The sequence below is a fragment of the Micropterus dolomieu genome, linkage group LG01 (genome assembly GCF_021292245.1).
Source record: "Micropterus dolomieu isolate WLL.071019.BEF.003 ecotype Adirondacks linkage group LG01, ASM2129224v1, whole genome shotgun sequence".
In the NCBI taxonomy this organism is placed as follows: Eukaryota; Metazoa; Chordata; class Actinopteri; order Centrarchiformes; family Centrarchidae; genus Micropterus; species Micropterus dolomieu.
Window position 1 is genome coordinate 44,941,196 of NC_060150.1, and position 19,384 is coordinate 44,960,579.

Consider the following 19,384-nt stretch of genomic DNA (forward strand, 5'->3'; position numbering starts at 1 on the left):
CTGTTGTAGCCCATCCGCCTCAAGGTTGTGCGTGTTGCGGCTTCACAAATGCTTTGCTGCATACCTCGGTTGTAACGAGAGGTTATTTCAGTCAAAGTTGCTCTTCTATCAGCTTGAATCAGTCGGCCCATTCTCCTCTGACCTCTAGCATCAACAAGGCATTTTCGCCCACAGGACTGCCGCATACTGGAGGTTTTTCCCTTTTCACACCATTCTTTGTAAACCCTAGAAATGGTTGTGCGTGAAAATCCCAGTAACTGAGCAGATTGTGAAATACTCAGACCGGCCCGTCTGGCACCAACAACCATGCCACGCTCAAAATTGCTTAAATCACCTTTCTTTCCCATTCTGACATTCAGTTTGGAGTTCAGGAGATTGTCTTGACCAGGACCACACCCCTAAATGCATTGAAGCAACTGCCATGTGATTGGTTGATTAGATAATTGCATTAATGAGAAATTGAACAGGTGTTCCTAATAATCCTTTAGGTGAGTGTATTTATGAAGTAATCATCCCCAGTCAGTCCCGTCTACAGCAGCGCGTCTGGTTTCTGATCAGCCCAAAAGGACTCATGTCACTCCATTACTCAGTGACCTCCACTGGCTCCCCGTGGCCTCCAGAATCAAATTCAAGTCACTAATGCTGCATACAGAGTGACTACTGGGTCTGCACCCATCAACCGAAACTCCATAATACAAACTTACGTTCCTTCTCAGCCGCTACGCTCCTCCAATGAACGCCGCCTGGCTCTGCCATCCCTTCCCACCAAGCAATCCCAGTCCCGGCTGTTCTCATCTGTGACACCACGATGGTGAAACGAGCTCCCACACGCCATCAGAGCAGGGGCGTCCCTCTCTAACTTCACGAAGCTCTTGAAAACTCTTCAGAGAACACTTCCTCTTATAACACCTCTAACATGCACTTCCTGTGCTCTTCTTCTTCTATCCCCTACAATTATCTTGTATTGATTGCACTTTTTGTTAACTCTTACTTCTTTCCCTAGGTATTTTCACCATTGATGTGATATTAGCTCTTACTAGTATTTATTGCTGCTCTTACTAGTATGTATTGTCAGTTTTAGATCTCGTGCTGTAGTTGATGCTCTGTTGATGCTTGTATGTTGTTCCTCAAATGTAAGTCGCTTTGGATAAAAGCGTCTGCCAAATGAGTAAATGTAAATGTAGTTTTGTGTATCGTAGCCTGTTTTACAAATTTACACATATTTGCTTGTTACAGCACCTTAAATGTGAGCATATGCTTCATTCTGAGGACTCTGGGTTTGACATTTTATAACGTCACCCTGTGATATTCACATCTGACATTTCAAATGCGATTAATTGATGCATGAAGAAAATAGTCCCCAGAATAATTAATAATGAAAAAAATAATTTGTCAAAAGTAAATAGCAAAAATAATAAACATTTTGAAGCCCTGCCTTCAAAAGAAAATGACCTCGCACATCTATAACGTGAGACAGGTGCGTGAAACACTGTGTAACTTGCAAAAATAAATTCATGGTGTTACATTTACATTTAGCTGACGCTTTTATCCAAAGCGACTTTCAATTGCTTGCATTGGTGGATATGTCACAGTGGGGAATTGAACCCGGGTCTCTCACACTGAGAAGCCATCTTTTGTAGGACGTGACTTGTTTGTCTGCATCAATCAGGCAACATTACAAAATTTCCATTACTATAGATAGAGCTTAGATGCAGGTAGATTTCTGCATGATGAATGCAAACCAAAAAAAATAAGCCCTGCCTTTAAAATCTTAAAAGGTTTTTAGTTTAAAGTTTTCTAAATAAACTTTAGTAAAAAAGACACTAGGTAGGACTCCACATGGGAGTACTGTTTGACTTCTGGAGCACTAGACGAAGCATAATAAAGGTGCCGCATGTCGCGAGCTGTGTACACTGTACGAGATGGCTATTTAAAACTTGACAGGATATATAGTGGGTGGAAGGTTTGGGGGTCAATAGCTCATATTTTGCCCCAGGGCCCCGTGTTAGCTAAATCCATCCAGGCCTCTGGGTCTCATTTCCACTCAGCCCAGAAGGGTATAAAATAAAATGATAAAGAACGACTTCATGCAGCTTTTCACTGTTCACACTGTGACAAGACACTCTCGGCTGCAGTGTGAACATATATTTAGTGGAGGCCTGACTTCCTCTCTGCCCCCTGGTGCGTCTCATTAATCATAGCGTGCCGAGATGGTCATTTCTAAGGAAAACAGAGGCGCCGGGAGCGAAAACAAACCGGTGAGAATGTGAAAGGAAAGCCGGAGCGGCGGGGAATTCATGAGGGAGAATGTTATCGCTGCGACTAAAGGTCATATTGTTCACTTCTTCCTGACAGGCGGAGAGAGAGACGGGAGTGTAAGGCAATTTGGAAAGAGGTGGAGTGGAGGGAGGCGGGCGTGCGAGGGAGGTTGAGACTGCAAAAGGGGAAAGAGAGAGAGAGGGAGGACAGAGAAGGATTGGTAGGGAGGAAGAGAAAACCAAAACGTGGGCCTCAAACTGCACAAGAACACATTTTGAATTTTGCACACACACACACAAAGACTTGGACGCAAAACCGCACACTCTTACACTACATGGCCAAAAGTATGTGGACACGTGATTTCAAAACCACGGGCATCAATCTGCTGCTATTACAGCCTCCACTCCTCTGGTTTCAGGCTCTCCACCAGATTTTTAAAACCTCTCTGCAGGGATTTGCTCCCAAGATTCAGACAGAAGAGCATCAGTGAAGTCCAACGCTGATGTTGGGTGATCCGGCCCGGCTCGCCGTCCGCCTTCCAGTTCACCCCAACCGTCGTGGAAGGGGTTGTGGAGAAGAAGACCATAAGTCTGAAGCTGAGTTTTTATGAACTGCATGACATCCGCAGTACCATCAAAGTTTTATTTAAGTCCTGTAAATCCTGTAAAATATATTAAAGATAACACAACCTTGTGGTTAACAGCCAAAAACCCGGACACATCTCTCAGTCCAAGTTTAAAATAAAACCATATCAAATCCATGAGTGTGCAAGACAAAACCTATGGCTTCCAGCTTACTGTTGGAACAAAACTGGCCAAGCCCAAACCATGAAAAACCAGTCCAGTCCCTCCAGAAATGATGTCCTTTTTGGACAATTTTCATCCAGTGCCAGCGTTCAGTACGAATGCGGGAAGTAATTCCATGGAGGAAAGAAACAGTGAGGAGAGGTTTGTGTCCTGTCACAGATTTAGGAGGATCTATTGACAGAAATGCAATTTAAGATCCATAACTATGTTTTCAGTGGCGTATAAAGACCTTCCATAATGAACTGTTATGTTTTTATTACCTTAGAATGAGTCATTTCTATCTACATACACCGCAGGTCCTCGCCGCCATGTTGCCCAAATGGACAAACTGCTCTACTGAGCGCGTTTCATCACTACGTTAAATATGTACGGCGCCGAGGAAGAAGACGCAACATTAGTAGTAGTCGACTGGTTTATTAGAAGTAAGAAAAGAAGAGAAATTCCAGATCCTTTTGGCCATGTAATGTAGATACAAGTTACACATGCACACTTCCACACACGCACAGGCACGTAGTCACCTTGGACCTGAAAACGCACAGACACACACTCATTTTAGTAATTGTATCTGAGGGGGAGGGGGGTCTCTCTCTCTCTCTCTCTCTCTCTCGGGAGTGGCAGCCTCTTCGATTGCCCGCTTTTCACTGAACCCTTGATTCCTGAAATGAAATGAAGCAGTGAGCGAGCAGCCTCGACCTTCACACACACACACACACCAACACACACACACACACACACACACACACACACACACACATATGAGGAGGTGGGTCTCCACACACACACACACACACACACATGTCAACTTAAAAAAATGAAAAGCAAGTAGAGCCAAAAAAATGTTTGGAAACTTTGGAAAGTCCCCAAAAGTTCGGGTTCTCTCAGATTTCCTGCGTGCCCATTGGCCGCTTCAGATGACCCACCTCTCCCTTCTCGAGGTGTGTGTGTGTGTGTGTGTGTGTGTGTGTGTGTGTGTGTGTGTGTGTGTGTGTGTTTGGTCCAGATATCAGTGATATTGTTCAGCTCTGGGTACTGTGTTCTTTCTAATGGGAGGGATAAAATTAATACAGTGTGTGAGTGTGTGTGTGTGTGTGTGTGTGTGTGTGTGTGTGTGTGTGTGTGTGTGTTAGCAGGGTGTTTATCTTGGCAACCCCTCAGAGAAAGAGACTTAGATTTAGAGCATGCTCATTTTCACAGTTATTGTTTTAACAGGTAATGACTACAGTGTGTTTATTTGAATAATGTTTCAATTTTAACAAAGCTAATTAACCTAAACTAACCCTAACTAAAACTAAGTCTTAAACTAAGCATGAAATGGTTTGTGGAGACCCTATAATGATGACTAAACATGATTAACACACAGATAAATACGCACATTTATCTGCGTTAATTGTGATGATTTGGATTTATTGCGTTCTTGTCAGTCCAACTGATTGGCGCGGAGTCAGAGGGATCATTTTGAAGCCTACTTGGCTGCCAACACTCTTCCACACAAGGTTATGAAATCAGCAAAAGAAAAACAAGTAAAGTAAATTAAAAAATGACGTGTTGTCGGCCTCTTAAAGAGTCTAAATCAGAGTTAGAGTCAGTTCTTTAATAATTAAAGTACACCCTCATGCGAGCAGCTCTGCAAAACATCCTGTCTTCAAAGCAAGAGGCGGTACTTTTGTTTTATTTTGGGCTGAAAATAAAAAACTATTAAAAACTACTAAAAAACTATTATGCAAATATTAGGATTTGGTTCATCGAGATAAACAGTAGGAGGCCCTCATGCTCCGGTCAGGGGGCTCAACGTGATGACGTAATAAAAAACAACGCAAGCCAAACCGCAAATGGCAAAAAAGAAAAACATAGAAAATAAGATGGAAATATGTCATTTATGTTTTTTTCATGTATTAATGGGAGGAAGTTTACAGACGCCTCTTCGTTTAAGTCACACTTGTACAGCCTGTATCCCGTGATGGCGAGATAATGATCTTATGATCTCGAGATAACAAACAATAGCTACAAACAGGGGTCGGTAGGTGTGTTTCTTTAGGATAAAATAAAACAAATTTCAGTGTCACTGGTTTGCTCAGTTGGTAGAGCCCAGGACTCATAATCCATGGACTGGACAACTTTTTGTTTTTTATTATCCTCTTCAGCAAAGTTGCTACGAAGAGTTTCAGGGGAATCCAATCACACATTTCCTGACGGCTAATTCAAAGGTTCTTGAAATAGCTGTCAGGAAATGTTTAATGTTAAATGGATTCCCATCATTCCCAGGAATTTCCTCCTGGGAGTGATGGGAATACGAACAGTCCATAGGTTGATGGATGTGGACCAATCGGCGTGATGCGCACAGTCCAGCACGGGCTTTATTGTGAGCATGTGAAACAGTGTCTTCAAAAGAACTTTGCTGAAGAGGATAATGAACAAAATAAAAAAGTTCATGCTCAGTGAGAATCGAACACATAAGATCATAAAAGCATAAGTCCTGTGCTCTACAAGCCGAGCTAACCAGTGACACCGGATGTAACACTGAAATTGAGAAACTTTCCTGTCAATCCCTGAGTTAAACTACTGTTTCATTATCTCGAGATCACACAAACATTATCCCACTATCACGGGGAAACGGTGTAAAGAAATATTTGAAGCAATGTCCGCCTAAGGCTTCCTTACATGTCGGGATTCATTTGCTGTTTTAATTGCATGATGCACTTTTGCTTTTATCAATAAACACAACTTTTCCTCCTTTCACCGTGTTTTTTTTTACTTTACTACTAACTTTTTTATATACACAAATTTAAAATGTGCATAAAATCTATTGTTGTCTGCAGTTCTGTAACTACTTACAGTCAAAGCGGCTAATTATAATTTGAGATGAAGAAAGAGGAGAGAAGCAGAGGGAAAGAACGGGGGATGAATGGAAAGAGAAAAGGCAAAGGAAAGACGGAAAAACAGACAAAAGAAAAGACAAAGAAAGAGGCAGACGGACACAAAGAGAGCTTGAGAGGGAGAGAATGAGGGCAGCGGGGAGTGGAAGACAAAGTTTGGAAAGACGATTGAGGAGGGAGGGAGTCAACTTTGCGGGGGAGCCGGTCAGTTCTCCTCCTCGTATCCTATCAAAACTTGGCCGCCGTTCAGGAATACACTCAGAGTGTGCGTCTGAGCCAGCATTAATCACAATGTGGGTACTGAAATCTGTTCACGTTACGGGGAGTACGCCTATGTGTTAATGTAAGTGAATGACGAGTCCTCTTAAGTGACAAAATCAAGTCTGTCAGTGTAAGAGAAAAATATTTTTGTCTCTTTACAGCTCGTACTGAGGATGGCCGTGACCCTCAAATGTTTTCAGTACTCTCACACACACACACACAGTTTACAGACTCTGTTACCCCCAGCAGGCCTTGCAGTCGTAGCGGTGGAGCACAGTGAAACCTAAGCGGAGAGCGGCTCCCGGGGGATGGCGGGGCGTAGGAGCAAGATTGAGGCCAGATGTTGCAGATGTAGGAACGAGCACCAGGACCAGAATCCATTTATAGGCTCAGCCCGCCTCACTGCACGACAATACGCTGATAATACCACGCTGGCAACATGACTACATGCAGCGTTTAACATCAGGGGGAAACCGTCTCATTCAAGTATTGTTATTTTTTATGTCTGTGTCTGATTGTGCCATCTTTGTGATGACATAAGCCTTGAGAGGTCTAAAAACAAGGCTCCTTCTCCAAAGTTGACAGTTTCTGAGACACAAAGTCGGTTCACTGGAGAGCAGCAAAAAAACAGGGAGGTAAAATGTCTAAAAGGGATTAAAAAAAAGATGTATTTTGGAAATGTACAGTTTTAAAAGTCAACATTTTATGGATGAGGACGTTAATGTGAAGTGTTTACTATCTTTTAGACATTTTTTATGCTCTTTAAGGTGCGGTGTTACTTTATTCTGCAGTCCCTATACAGGTTTCAAATGTCCTACGTTTATTGTTCCAAACAATCAGTGTCAGAAAGGTCTTTTCCTGTGAAAAACCCCTCTGGTACACAGGAAGTGGTGCATTGAAATTTCTGGTTTGTAACAAACAGAAGAAGAAGAACTAGTAAGTATTATTACTATGATTGAAGCTACCTTGGCTGAACAGGCAAAACAGCACAACTACCTACAGAAAACAAGACCAACAAAATTAAACAGAAGTATTGTTTATGTCTTTAGCTGAAAATAGTGCTGTTGGCTGCAGCATAAAAAGAGAGATGAAGGTGTTTCTCTTTCCCTCCTGAACCAGAAAGTTGTATGATTTATTTATATTGCCGCCCCTAAAATAAATGTACTGGACATCATATTTCAATGTGGTGTCACATTTTAAGAGTTTTTAAGTTAAAAGAGTTTCTTAGTGGAGAGAATAGAGACTTCTGGCGAGACTACTGCAGTGACCATTTAAAACCAAAGCAGTCGCCAAAATAAAAATATTTCAGAACAGAAACATCACTTAAATATATGTAATTTTATATGGAAACATCAATACAATATCATGCAGTGATAGACTGAATATTCGTTTGGCCGATTAATCGGGCCAATATCTGGCATTTTGATGTAAATGACATCGGCTGATACCTGCATTTAAGAGGTCGATATACAAAAAATTAATAGGGTCTCGACTGCAGGCAGCCTTGTCACTGTGGCTGCCATTACTGGCTGGCATTAAATAGATATTGTTATACTGTACAGTCCCTCCAGGAAAATGCCTCATTTTGCAGCAGCTTTTCTAAAAAATTGCGATGAAAGTGTGGGGATGCATGAAAACTGCAAAGGTAGATGTGATTGTTTTACATTTAGAGTTATAGTTGAAACATTAAAGGGGACTTACTGTGCTTTTTCATATTTTCTGGCATATCTACAATGTTACAATGTCAGATGTTCATGTTGACCAAAGCTTCAAATAATGAGGTAAAAGTATTTAAAAGAAATCCCTGCGAGCCAAAACCTCAGATGTCCCTCTGTTCTGAATGCTCTGATTTAAACTGTTTTTTCTAACAACGGCTCGGTATGATGTCATTCTGAGACGGATTTCCATATATGGTCGTTTGGGGGGGGGGCTTAAAGAGACAGTAGCATCTACATCTTGTTTCAAATGAGGGCCTGCATGAAGTACCAGTATAAGATAGTAGGGGAGAGCCGGGACAGACAGAAATCATTTCTTGTTGTCATCAACAACTCACGTGTGTGTTCTATCAATACCAGGTGTTATCTTAAAATGTGGAACGACTTCAGTACAATTTTACTTTGAACGAAAGGTGCGCATTGTTTCATCTGACGGATATAAATATACCTTAGCTAGCTAATGCACATTAGGATTAGATATTGGCTGCCCTTTTTATGTACATCTGCAGCCTGTTTTCCTGGTCTACTGTGAAGACCCTGTTATTTGTCTGTAAGTATCCTGGTGGTCTAGCCTGCAGCCTAGTGGAGCGTCAATCGATCCATCGTCAACCGCTTATCCTGCGTACAGGGTCGCTTCGTCCCGGCTCTCTTTTTTATACTTTGAATCATGCAAAGCCGCCATAGAGGAGACACAGAACTACAGTACAGGGCAGTAGGTCTCCTTTAACCAGTCCCTCCAGGAGGCCTAACCCTAAACCTGCATATTTAAACCAGCTTACCTTGATTCTTTCAGCGCAACAGCCCGTGTCACAGTGATTTGTCTCGTCTGACGTCGTCCATGCGTTTGTTAGTAGATGATTTCCTTTCATGTTCGACCACAATACTGTACGTTTTGCAAAACATTTTACCATCGCTTTGGTAAGAAAGATCTGGGTCCTGGTTTTTCACAGTCCTTTTTATTTGAGCTTTTTCTCTGCAAATGTGAGATGTTGCTATTACACGTCAGCTGCATCTTCTGAACGAGGAAGTGAGTCTTCTGACGTATGACGACGCTTTGCGGGAAACGGCGACGATAGGTCAAATTTGCAGAAAAGTTGGAAACTGTAGAAAACAATGCAGCTGAATGAAGTCGCTTCTGACAAACTGTACGCCGCTCTCCCTTAAACACAAGTCACTTAAATCTAAAGCATAACACATTAATTAATAAAACTTCATCTAAAACATCACATTACTGGCTGAGATAACGTGTATTAGATTGTCCTCTGCCTGGAATAATGGAACTGACATTTCTTTATTTTGATATCGGCATTGTATATCGGCCGCCCTTCTCTATAAATATCGGTATCGGCCACTGAAATACCCGGTCGACCTCTAACACATGATGTAGCAAGAAGAGTCAGTTGAAAGACTGTTTAGTGATGAAATAACCAGAAGAAATTAAGTCATTTCATCACACTGATCACATGAAACTCTTTGTGATGATTTACAATCAAGGGGCTGCAAGTTAATTTACCAAACTTCATTTCCATACATGTCAGGTTTGTTTAGATGGAGTTTTCTGACCACTCACTGACACTGAAGTTGAACCGTCCCACCTTGTTTTGACAGTTAAAGGTCAGCGGTGTGAGACAACGTGGAAAATTGTGTCTTTCACACTGACCTCATCATCTAACCTGCAGTTTCTTTCCTACGTACTTCATCCTTCAACAGGGCGGCAACAGCGCTGAGCGAAAAAAGAGCATCGTGTTTTTAGTTACGCAACCTGATAAAGACCACAAACCCGTCAGCTTCCAAGAATCTCCCATCTTCTTTCCAGATATCTGCCAAAAGAGAGAAAATATATTGCTAGACAGGATTCACACCTACTGATATGAACATGATTATATTTTTCACTGTTTACCCACGTGTGTCCTTAAAAACCTCCTTCTTTGCCCACCTCACCTCATAAAAGAAACTTGATTGATGCTCAGTTTGAGGTGAGATCAAATGTGGAGAGATCTGGAGCTAAAACAGATAAAACAGTGGAAAGAAATGTAGGAACCTTGGTTAAGCTTTTTATTTTAACAACCTGACATCTTGACTACACGTGGTCTGAGTCAACATACAGTGGGAAATAAGTCAGGTAGGCCAAAGCCTTTGAAGAAGAGCTTAATTTATGACTTTCCCCTGAAAAGACCCCTTGGTTATAGAACCCTAATCAGTGTGCTGCTCTTCAGTAATGCAAGAATTCATGTAATAGGGATTTAAACTTTAGTTTGGTTGAGTTTAAACTATAACATCGTAATAAAAATCATGTACGTGCCAAAATTCAGCTGCCGTGCCACTCCGTGCATGTTTAAAAAGCATTATCTCTGACCATATTCTGAGGTTAAATGTAGTTTTTATCAGAGCACAGCTCAGCACTGAGATCCACATCAAAGATATGAGCGTTCACAATAAACTAGGAGGCAATCAGTGTTTTTCCAGCGCAGAAATGAAACAATATCTCTCCAGGAGAAATGCAAAGGGGGAGAAAGCTCTTGTTCTGCAGGCCGGTCCCGCCTCCTCCTCCTCCTCCTCCTCCTCCTGCTTGCAGGGGACGGGGGGGTAGAAGTCAAGGAGGCAGCACTCTGCCATTGTTCTTGTTCTGGAAGTCTAGGAACGGGACGGGACGACGCTGGTCGGGTACCGGACGGCAGGTCTGTCGTTATGACGGGCTCCGGTCCGAAGCTCGGGGTGCTGCTGCTGTTGGCGGTTCTCCTGCAGACTGTGGTCGTCACCATCACCGTGCTGCACTTCTCCACGGCTCTCAATTCGGTAAGGAAAAAGTTTGGGTTCGGACTGACGGACCAGAGACGCGCGGAGGCTTTTACGCATCGCCATGCAGCGCGCAGCGCGGCGCGGGCGCGAAGTGGTTCGGCTTTTGAACGCAGCTATAAGAAAACTAGATTCTTTGTTGACCTCAAACACTTCTCTGTAATGTCTATAAACTGAAGTGATTTAACGTGTTGTTGACAGATGTTGGGGAAACGCTTTGAACTCATGCGCTCTGGTTCTGCTGTTGCACAAACAGTCCAGGACACGTCTAATTTTCTTCTCTCTTTTTTTTTTTCACAATGCAATGCAAACCACATAAACTGCTTACACTTTTAATAGTTAAGTTCTGCACAATTTAGCTTCATGCAATGTTGCACTTTTCATTTTCTCTGATTATGCAAACAGAAAAAGAGTATAAGGAAGTACAGCGCTCTGCAGAGGTGGACAACACCTATTTTTATGATTAGCTGTGATTATCAGGAAGAGTTTTTAAGAGTGTGTGTGTGTGTGTGTGTGTGTGTGTGTGCTGGGCTCACTCTGCTTGTTTTGGTGAAGTCCTTTGGTTTCCTGGATTCAGTCCAGCTCAACTCTCAGTCTGTGTTTACAGGAGTTAATCATCATTAACTCAGATTAGATGCAGCAGCAGTGTACTGTAAGGGAAATGAAACCTAAACAGACACATGCCAGGGAATTATGTTGACTCAGGAGAAAATGTAAGACTATGATTGTGAGAACATAAATGGTCAATTATGTCTTGTCTTTCTCCAAAACAAATATATATTCATCTTATTATGCCACAAATGTATGTCTGAAAGTTTAAATCTGGTCAAATTCTGCAAAGTTTAGATTGCTGACAAACAAAAGTTAAAAGACACGTTCGATCTAATTGTTTGATGCTCTTCTTCACTCTGTGCAGATGAAGGAGACGTTTGCACGGAGCAGCGTTTCCTGCCTGACGGGCGCTGACCTGCAGAGCATCACGGCTGTACGGGGGGATCCATGCTGGCAGGTCACGCAGCAGCTTCACCTGCTCATTGAGAAGGTATGGTGATCCTGCAGTAACCCCAAACACTGGCCACTACTCTTCCAGAGCAAAAATCTCTAAACTCTTACATCTAAACCTGATCATATTCATCACTTTCAAGCTGCACGAAGTATGACTTCACAGCACACAATGACCTTTACATATCAGTATTAATGACTCAGCGATTATTTAGCCAGCTGCTGAGATTTCTGGCTTTCAAAGCTCAGTTTTTTTCTCTGGTCTGCTCTGGATCAGAAACTCCCCACCCACTGGAGTTTGGAGCCATTACTCGTCCCACCACACTTCAGCTGCAAAGGTCACCAAAGCAAATGATAAAGCAGCTCTATTATTATTATTGTTATTATTCCAGGGTCTGATAAGTTTATTTTATTTGACACGGCCATAGCAATAGCATTGCAACTGCAGCATATAATTATGCCCAAGCACCAGATTGTTTAGTATATATAGTGCTTGTTGTACCAGGAGACTTTTTAAAAGAAAAGACAAAGGGTTCAAAAACAATACAGGAATAAAAATATACAGTTGTGTTCTAACTTTTACACCTGGGAGTTTGGCACTGATTTGAGTTGAGTTTCCTCACAGTGACACGAGTAAAACCAAAGAACTCGGCATCTTGTTAAGTAACACTTGATGCTGTTCTGGAGACATCTCTGATTTCACAGACTCGAACTTTCAAGACATCTATCCGGCCAGTATGACAAAATTTTCAGTCAGGAGTACAGTAAAGTAGAGTTTTGACCCATTTAGAGCTGAAACAATTAGTTTATTAATCTATTAGTCGATTGACAGGGAATTAATCTGCAACTATTCAAGTGAAAATGACTTAAAAACAACTTCCTCCTGTTTGATTGATTGGAGTGCACCAGCCGTTTTTTAAACATGAAACTATGTGTTTGAGAGCTGTTCTTAAAGATTTACACCTTCAGTAGGAACCGATGGTCTTGGAGCTGAGAGCCACAGACCGGAAGTGAGAAAGCACTGAGAGACGGACTGATGGTTTTAACCTTTATATGGGATTCGTTGACAATAATGAAAAAATATAAATATATATATATATATATATATGCCAACTTTGCTCTTTAAACTAAAAGTTTAAACTTGTAAGCACATTAGGTCCTTGTAAGTACAATGTTGAGAAGGTATTATCAGTATTAGGGGACTTCTGGTGCCGCTGATCTCAGATCTGAACATTAGCAGGAGAAGAAAAAAAGCTGAAATGATCCACATCACTGTCTGCAGATGCACAATGAGCTCCTTCATGGCTGGAGATGTGATGTGATCCTGTGTGGTTTAATCAGCGCAGGAATGCATTCACCTGCCCTGCTCTCGCACACACACACACACACCAAAGTTTTCCTTCCTTTACTTGGTATTTGTGCATATTGTTTGTTTTTGTTCCCCTTCTCCTGATACTCCTTCTTGGACTTTGCTGCTCTCTAAAATAACACAACCCTGGTATTTTCTGACTCAGCTGCTTGATTAAATTTAGTTCAGAACATAAACATAATGCTGGGACAGTTTGAGGCAGAACATCGGCTTGAGAGTTTACTAACTCAAGATGCAGAGTGTGTGAACATTTAAGGCGCAAGGTAGGTTGATTTATCATTTTACAACACCGGGTTGTGTAAGAGAGAGATTAAGTGAGATTAAGTTGTTGTTCACTTTATGCTACTCACAAAAAGTCACAAGTCATAGACATTAAACTGTTTCACATGGGGGAGTGCTGAGGACGAATTGAGGACTTCAGCCACATCCACAATGCTAACATGTTTACGTTTAGCAGGTGTAATGTTTACCATGTTCACCATCTGATTTCACCAAAGTGATTACAATTCATCCTGAGGGTCACGTGAATGTGTAAATAAAACTTTATGGAAATCCATTCGGTATTTGTTGAGACATTTTAATCGAATCACCTCTAGACATAAGGTGTTAATTAAATCGCCCAGCCACAGGGTTGGTGGTTGGGACAGCAGGGGTATAATTAGCAGTAATGACTTTAAAAAGCATTCACCAACAGGGCTGAAACTTAGTACACATGAAAAATTATTTAAAGTTGCTTCTGAGGGCCGGCATCTATCAGAAACATCCAGACAGATTTTTTTATTTTAGAACAGCTGAGTCCGTGTTGTATCTTGAATTTGAAGCGTCTCACATTGTTTGAGCTTGTGCATGTTGAAGCCCGTCCTCCTTGTTGAGCATCTTGTGCTTGCAATTTCACGGTTCCTGCTTTGAACTTCATCCTGAGTTCCACCGCTCAAAATGAAACCTTGCTTCAAGACTTCAAAAGTAAATTGCTGCCTCAGAGCCATTAGAGGGATCTTTGACGCAGAAATTCTGGTTCGCACTGACTGACTGCTGGTAAATTTAGCTTATAAATGGTTTATTTTCTTTCACCTTCCTCTCAAGTTATTGCCGAAGCTGTAAAAATATTTGTAGAAGGGAAATCATTAACTTTTGCAACCTCTACTGGCACTCAGTAGGAACTTCAACAACACTGGTGGAACGTTTCTCCTTCTACACATGTTATTTATTATAATTAACATATAATATTATGGCAAACATTATTTTATACTTTATAATATCATTTCCCCCCCTCTTGTGCTTTAATAATGCCTATTGTTACATCATGTTTCACCAGTTTCTGTAATGTTTCTGTTAACATGTCCAGATTCCACTACAACTCAGATACCAGTTCATCCGTTTTGCAGTAGTTGCATTTTCTTGAGCCGGTTCATTGGCTAAAGGAACGTAAAACACGAGGAAGGGCAGAGGGGTTGATTTCCAGGAAGGGATCTGTTACCGACCTGAACATGAAGGCTCCTTTTTATTCATCCGGAGCAAACTTCCTGATCCCGATGTCAGCAGAATTACATGGTTAAAGTCAAACAAAAGGCTCCAGCATAGACCTGTGTAATGAGCTGACGGCTCTTCTTGGCAGCTATATGTTTATTCCATTTATAAATTAGTGTTTAGTTTCTGTCTTGAATCATGTTTTTGATTTAAGGCTCAAGGCCCCGCTTTGAGAGCCGACTCCAGATTCAGATTCATTTTTATTTGGCATTTTTATGAAGGTACATAAAAACAAAATATCGTTTCGCATTCAAACCCACCTGGCAAGTTAAAATACTTTGAGTGCAATCAATGTATAAATTAATATATAAATAAATAACTATCACTGGGAAAAAATCAGTGTGTAGTTCTTGAACAGATGCTTCTTCTCCCTGGTGGCAGGAGTTGGAAGACACTGTGAGACGAGCACAAACCTGATTTTAATGTGTCCTTATTAAGGTGTCATGATGCCACTGTTGCTTGTAATGCATTAAAAAACACCTTCATGCATTCTTTAATGAATGTTTTCTACTGTTTGCCCCGCAGTCTCTGTCTCAGCGTTACCAGAGGCAGATTTCATCGGCAGTCAGAGGTGAGAAAACTAAACCACATAATAGATAAACCTGGTACCGGTTCGGGAGTATCACGTAGTTTCAGCATCTTACAGGAACAGGGACTCGATTGGGATTTAGTTTAGTCGGTTATTTCATTCCTTTTCTTCCGTGTTAGATGAAGTATCGCGAGTGCTGCCCTCTCTTGTGATGGTGGACGCAGCTTCACCTCGCCCCAAAGTCGCAGCCCACGTCACTGGCAGCTATGCGCCCAAACTGGGCCAAGAGGGAGGAGGTGAGTGCTGCAAAAATGAACTGCATGCAATGGTGTTTGAATTTAACAAGAAAATCTGAGCTGTGTAAAATGAATTTATGACCTTTTCATTTGATGATCGGCAGGAATTTCAATTTGCTTTTTGCGGTCAGACAAGATTAAATAGGCATTTGCTTTGGTTTAGGGTGTCATCCATGGGCATAGACCAGCATATCTTTGGAAATTGAGTCAACCTGCACCAGAGGACAGTTTTACTTCAGCTATTTTAATTCAGTCAGACTCTTAAGTAAGAAACAGAAACTTTGCATCTAAATAAAAATAACTGTTCTGTTTTCTTAGCTCAAATTGAAATGCTGAGTGCAGCTTTGCAATAAAAGACATGCGTTTTACTGTAAAAGTTTCTTTGCAAAGTGTAAATCTAGGAGCCCATTTCCAACAGGAAAGAGAAAAACAGATTGTTAGGGATGATGAAATATAAAAATACTGATGGCACATTAAGTCAAAGTGACATGTTTAACACCGTAGTATCTCATAATAATAATAATAATAACATCATTTTACATAATTTAACAGATCCTCACCTTCTAGGTTGTGATTTTATTCTGAATGTGTTTGTTTTCCGCAGCTCCGGTCTCCGCTGGGCGGCGAGTTCAAGGCCAGAAGATTTCGTGGTGGGAGGGGCAGAAGGGGCTGGCCTTCCTCCAGGACGTCCAGCTGGTGGATGGGGAGCTGGTGGTGCCGCAGCCCGGCCTCTACTACGTCTACGCGCAGACCTACTTCAGACACACCCACTCCCTGGAGGAGGAGGGCGAGGAGGGCGAGGAGGCGGAGGACAGAGGGAGACCCCTGCTGCAGTACGTCTATAAAAAGGTGAGAGTTGGCGTCATGTTTCATGATTCATGTGATTTTAACGCTTCTTGTATTAGAAAAGGGATTTCCAGGGACAAATAAAATCGCACCCTCACTATTTCAGATCACGACCCACGAAGCACACGGACTCCGGCTCTATTTTACGCTTCTTTTACTGAACCGGGCTCATGATTAAGAAGGAGATGTAAGGAGGGCATTTCTGTTCTGCTGCAAGATAGAGGAAAGCGAAAGCATTTGCCAAGAACGTTTTATCAAAAACAAACTTTGAACAAAGCCCTGAAGACGATATCGTCATTGTGAAGGAATAATTTAAAGGTACTATGACACAGGTTCCCCAGGTCGTGGCAGACGCTGTCTCTCCTCTCTGCCCGCTTGTTGACTGACTGACACAGCTGATAATGTTGCACTGTTGTACTTTTGTTAGCCCAAGGTCGAGATTATCTTTATTTTGTTTCATTACAGACAGACTGACTGGCTCTGTGTAGAAAGTGTTGCATGTGCCTTGAAGGAAACACAGTGTGTCTCGGATTATTTGGACACTTAGTGAATCCCTGTAGGTGTAGGAAGGATAAATATCCCCAGACAGGAAGTTTCCTTCAGATTGGGTGTTGGCATTTGATGTGTTCATGTATCTCGTCATCCTCCATCACACCTGAGTCTTTTCCTGAACTGTCTGTGATTCCAGCTAGTGATCCGGCAGCATTACCAATCTTTTTTGAATGTGTCTGAGGTGGTGCATGGCCGATATTTGTAGGTGGAGCTGCCTGATAGCTGACCTACCACTCTCACTCACCTCTCCTTCTCCCGCCAGGTGAGCTCCTACCCGGTTCCCATCCTGCTGATGAAGACGAGCCGAACCTCCTGCTGGTCCCGGGGCTCTCAGTTTTCTCTGCACTCCGCCCACCAGGGGGGGCTGTTCCCGCTCAGCAGCGGCGACCGCCTGTTTGTCACCGTGACCAACGCCTCTGCTGTGGACATGGACGAGAAAAGCAGTTTCTTCGGCGCGTTTCTCATCAGCTAGACAATCAGACGCAGGACTCGGGATCGCGGGTTGATTTGGGCAAATAAACCAGATCTACAGACGCCGTCGTGATTTTTTTAAATGTTTGTGATGAACTGTCTGGTAAAACATCAAATCAGCCTCTGGACTTCTCGATTAACAGAAAATGAAAAACTGCAACAGCGAGCCTCGCGGGAAGTCTGTCTTTCTTTTTTTCTGGTTTCGTGGGTGGACAAGAGACTGATACGTGTGAGAGTTAATCAGACTTACATTTATATTTGAGCGTGTTAAAGTTGACAGAGATGACATTTTCTGTTGTGCAAACATTTCTTTAAGGCAGAAGTACTTTTTAAGGTAAATTTAAACCTGCAGTGCAGAAGTTTTGTCTCCCCCTTCTGACAGTGAGAGTAATTACACAAAACACTCGCGCGTGATATAAAGGCTCGGCCAAACTGAGTTGCTGCTCTCGCTACGTTGCTCCCCACTTCAGCTCTTCATTGCTGGTTGGCATTAAACGCATCTCTACTGTTTTGCCAGCGTGGGAACATTCGCCACCAGAAGTCAGAGAGATTAATCTGTCGGTGATGCGCTTAATCAGCATTGTGTGAACTCATTTGGCGAGGGCACAACTCACATTTAGCAGCCTACACATTCTCCACAAGGGGGAGCTGTTTGCTCATCGTGAGCTCAGACATCAGGTGCGTTCAAGATGACTGCGGCTCAGTTTCGCTGACTTGATAGTCAAACGTGAGCTGCCGGCGACTGCAGGGGCGTGGTATAAAAACCCTGCCGTCAAGTCGAACACATTCTGCTTCCCGTAGAGCGCGTGAGCTTAGAACAATCGCTGAAATGCCGCGAGATCGCAGGACTCAGAAAACTGCAGCCGCGTTGCTCCCGCGAGGTTTAAATGTCTTGTGGCACGATGACCTTTTGCAGCGCCGGCAGAAATATCTAACCAGCATGCATCACATTAATTCAGGTTAAGACCTACACACATGCCGAGCTGCGCCACCTATAGCAAAAGAAAGTTTTAGGAGTTTAGACCTCTGGATACTTTACATACATTACTCTCTTTCCATGTTATTCATTTTATAGCAAACGCCTGATGTTTCATTGTTTTCTGAAAAACTGGACTCTTGTTTGTATAAAACTCTTGTCGGCTGAACATTAGTGATTTTCTGAGTCCACACATGTACATGTTAGCTGAGTCTCTGGATGTGTGTAAAGATGTAAATATTGTGCTATAGTTTGTTTTTATTGTTCTGATAAGCCTGCAAGTTCTGGGTCTGCAGCTCTGTGAACTGTTTTCTCTCAGTGAGATGTCGAACATGAGGGTGGAAGGACGAACATCTGAAACAATTTGCCTGCAGCCATGACAGGCCTTTCAGACAGAGTGGTTGCCCAACATCATCCCCTCTTCCTCCATGAGCTTTGCAGCAAATGTTAACACGGTGCTCCTTACATATCAGCCTCTGTGCTGTGTTTTTGGCAGTAGCGCCACAGTCTCCCTTTTCTGCTGTCGGTCTTCCAGCGTGTTGGCTTGTCCATCGTAATTGCTCTCCAAGCGGTGCAGAAAACGCTCCCTGACGGCTGGTATTCTTGGGCATTCAGGTCATGTTGGATTGACTGCAGATGTGACATGCAGACGTGGAAAACAACCAGCATCCAAACAAGCTGAAACGTGGGATTGTTTTTTTGTCGTCCATGTGACACTGATGCTCAAGGAAATATAAACCACAATGATCTGTTTTATTTCACTGAAGGAGAGCTGGATGAATCATTGAATATAACTGATTAAGCTTGAAGGCTCATTCGTGATTTAGGAAATAGTAATTTGACAAAAATATTAAATTTTAATTTAAGGTCTACTTACTCAAATTCTCCTGGGACTTGGAGCCACATATCGTGACCTTCATCAGCTCACGGAGCTACGATACCAGAACCCAAATACTAAATATTTAGTTCACATGATGACAACTGAGCGAACACAAGTGGCCGTGATATGCGGCTGAAAGCTTCAAACTATTATTTCCAAGGTCAAGAATGAATCCTCAGTTAAATTCACTGATTCGTCCAACTTCTTTTTGAGAAAAGAAAAAAGA

General features: G+C 42.3%; 1 protein-coding gene and 1 long non-coding RNA gene across 2 annotated transcripts in view; one reads left to right on the forward strand and one right to left on the reverse strand.

Annotated features, from left to right (window-relative positions):
• The window catches only part of LOC123966868, a 28,320-nt gene extending 12,047 nt beyond the window's left edge, over positions 1 to 16,273 (reverse strand). The window contains exons 1-4 of the long non-coding RNA XR_006824105.1: positions 15,994 to 16,273; positions 11,247 to 11,378; positions 9,856 to 9,918; positions 9,695 to 9,734 (exon numbers count right to left, since the gene is read on the reverse strand). This is a non-coding gene — a long non-coding RNA (uncharacterized LOC123966868). The remainder of the gene's footprint in view (positions 1 to 9,694; positions 9,735 to 9,855; positions 9,919 to 11,246; positions 11,379 to 15,993) is intronic.
• Positions 10,525 to 18,521, forward strand: tnfsf10 (TNF superfamily member 10). The gene is made up of 6 exons (XM_046042919.1): positions 10,525 to 10,710; positions 11,627 to 11,752; positions 15,134 to 15,179; positions 15,317 to 15,433; positions 16,038 to 16,282; positions 17,094 to 18,521. The coding sequence occupies exons 1-6, from the start codon at positions 10,603 to 10,605 to the stop codon at positions 17,301 to 17,303; spliced, it is 852 nt and encodes a 283-aa protein (XP_045898875.1). The 5' UTR covers positions 10,525 to 10,602; the 3' UTR covers positions 17,304 to 18,521.
• The last annotated feature ends 863 nt before the right edge of the window (positions 18,522 to 19,384 follow it).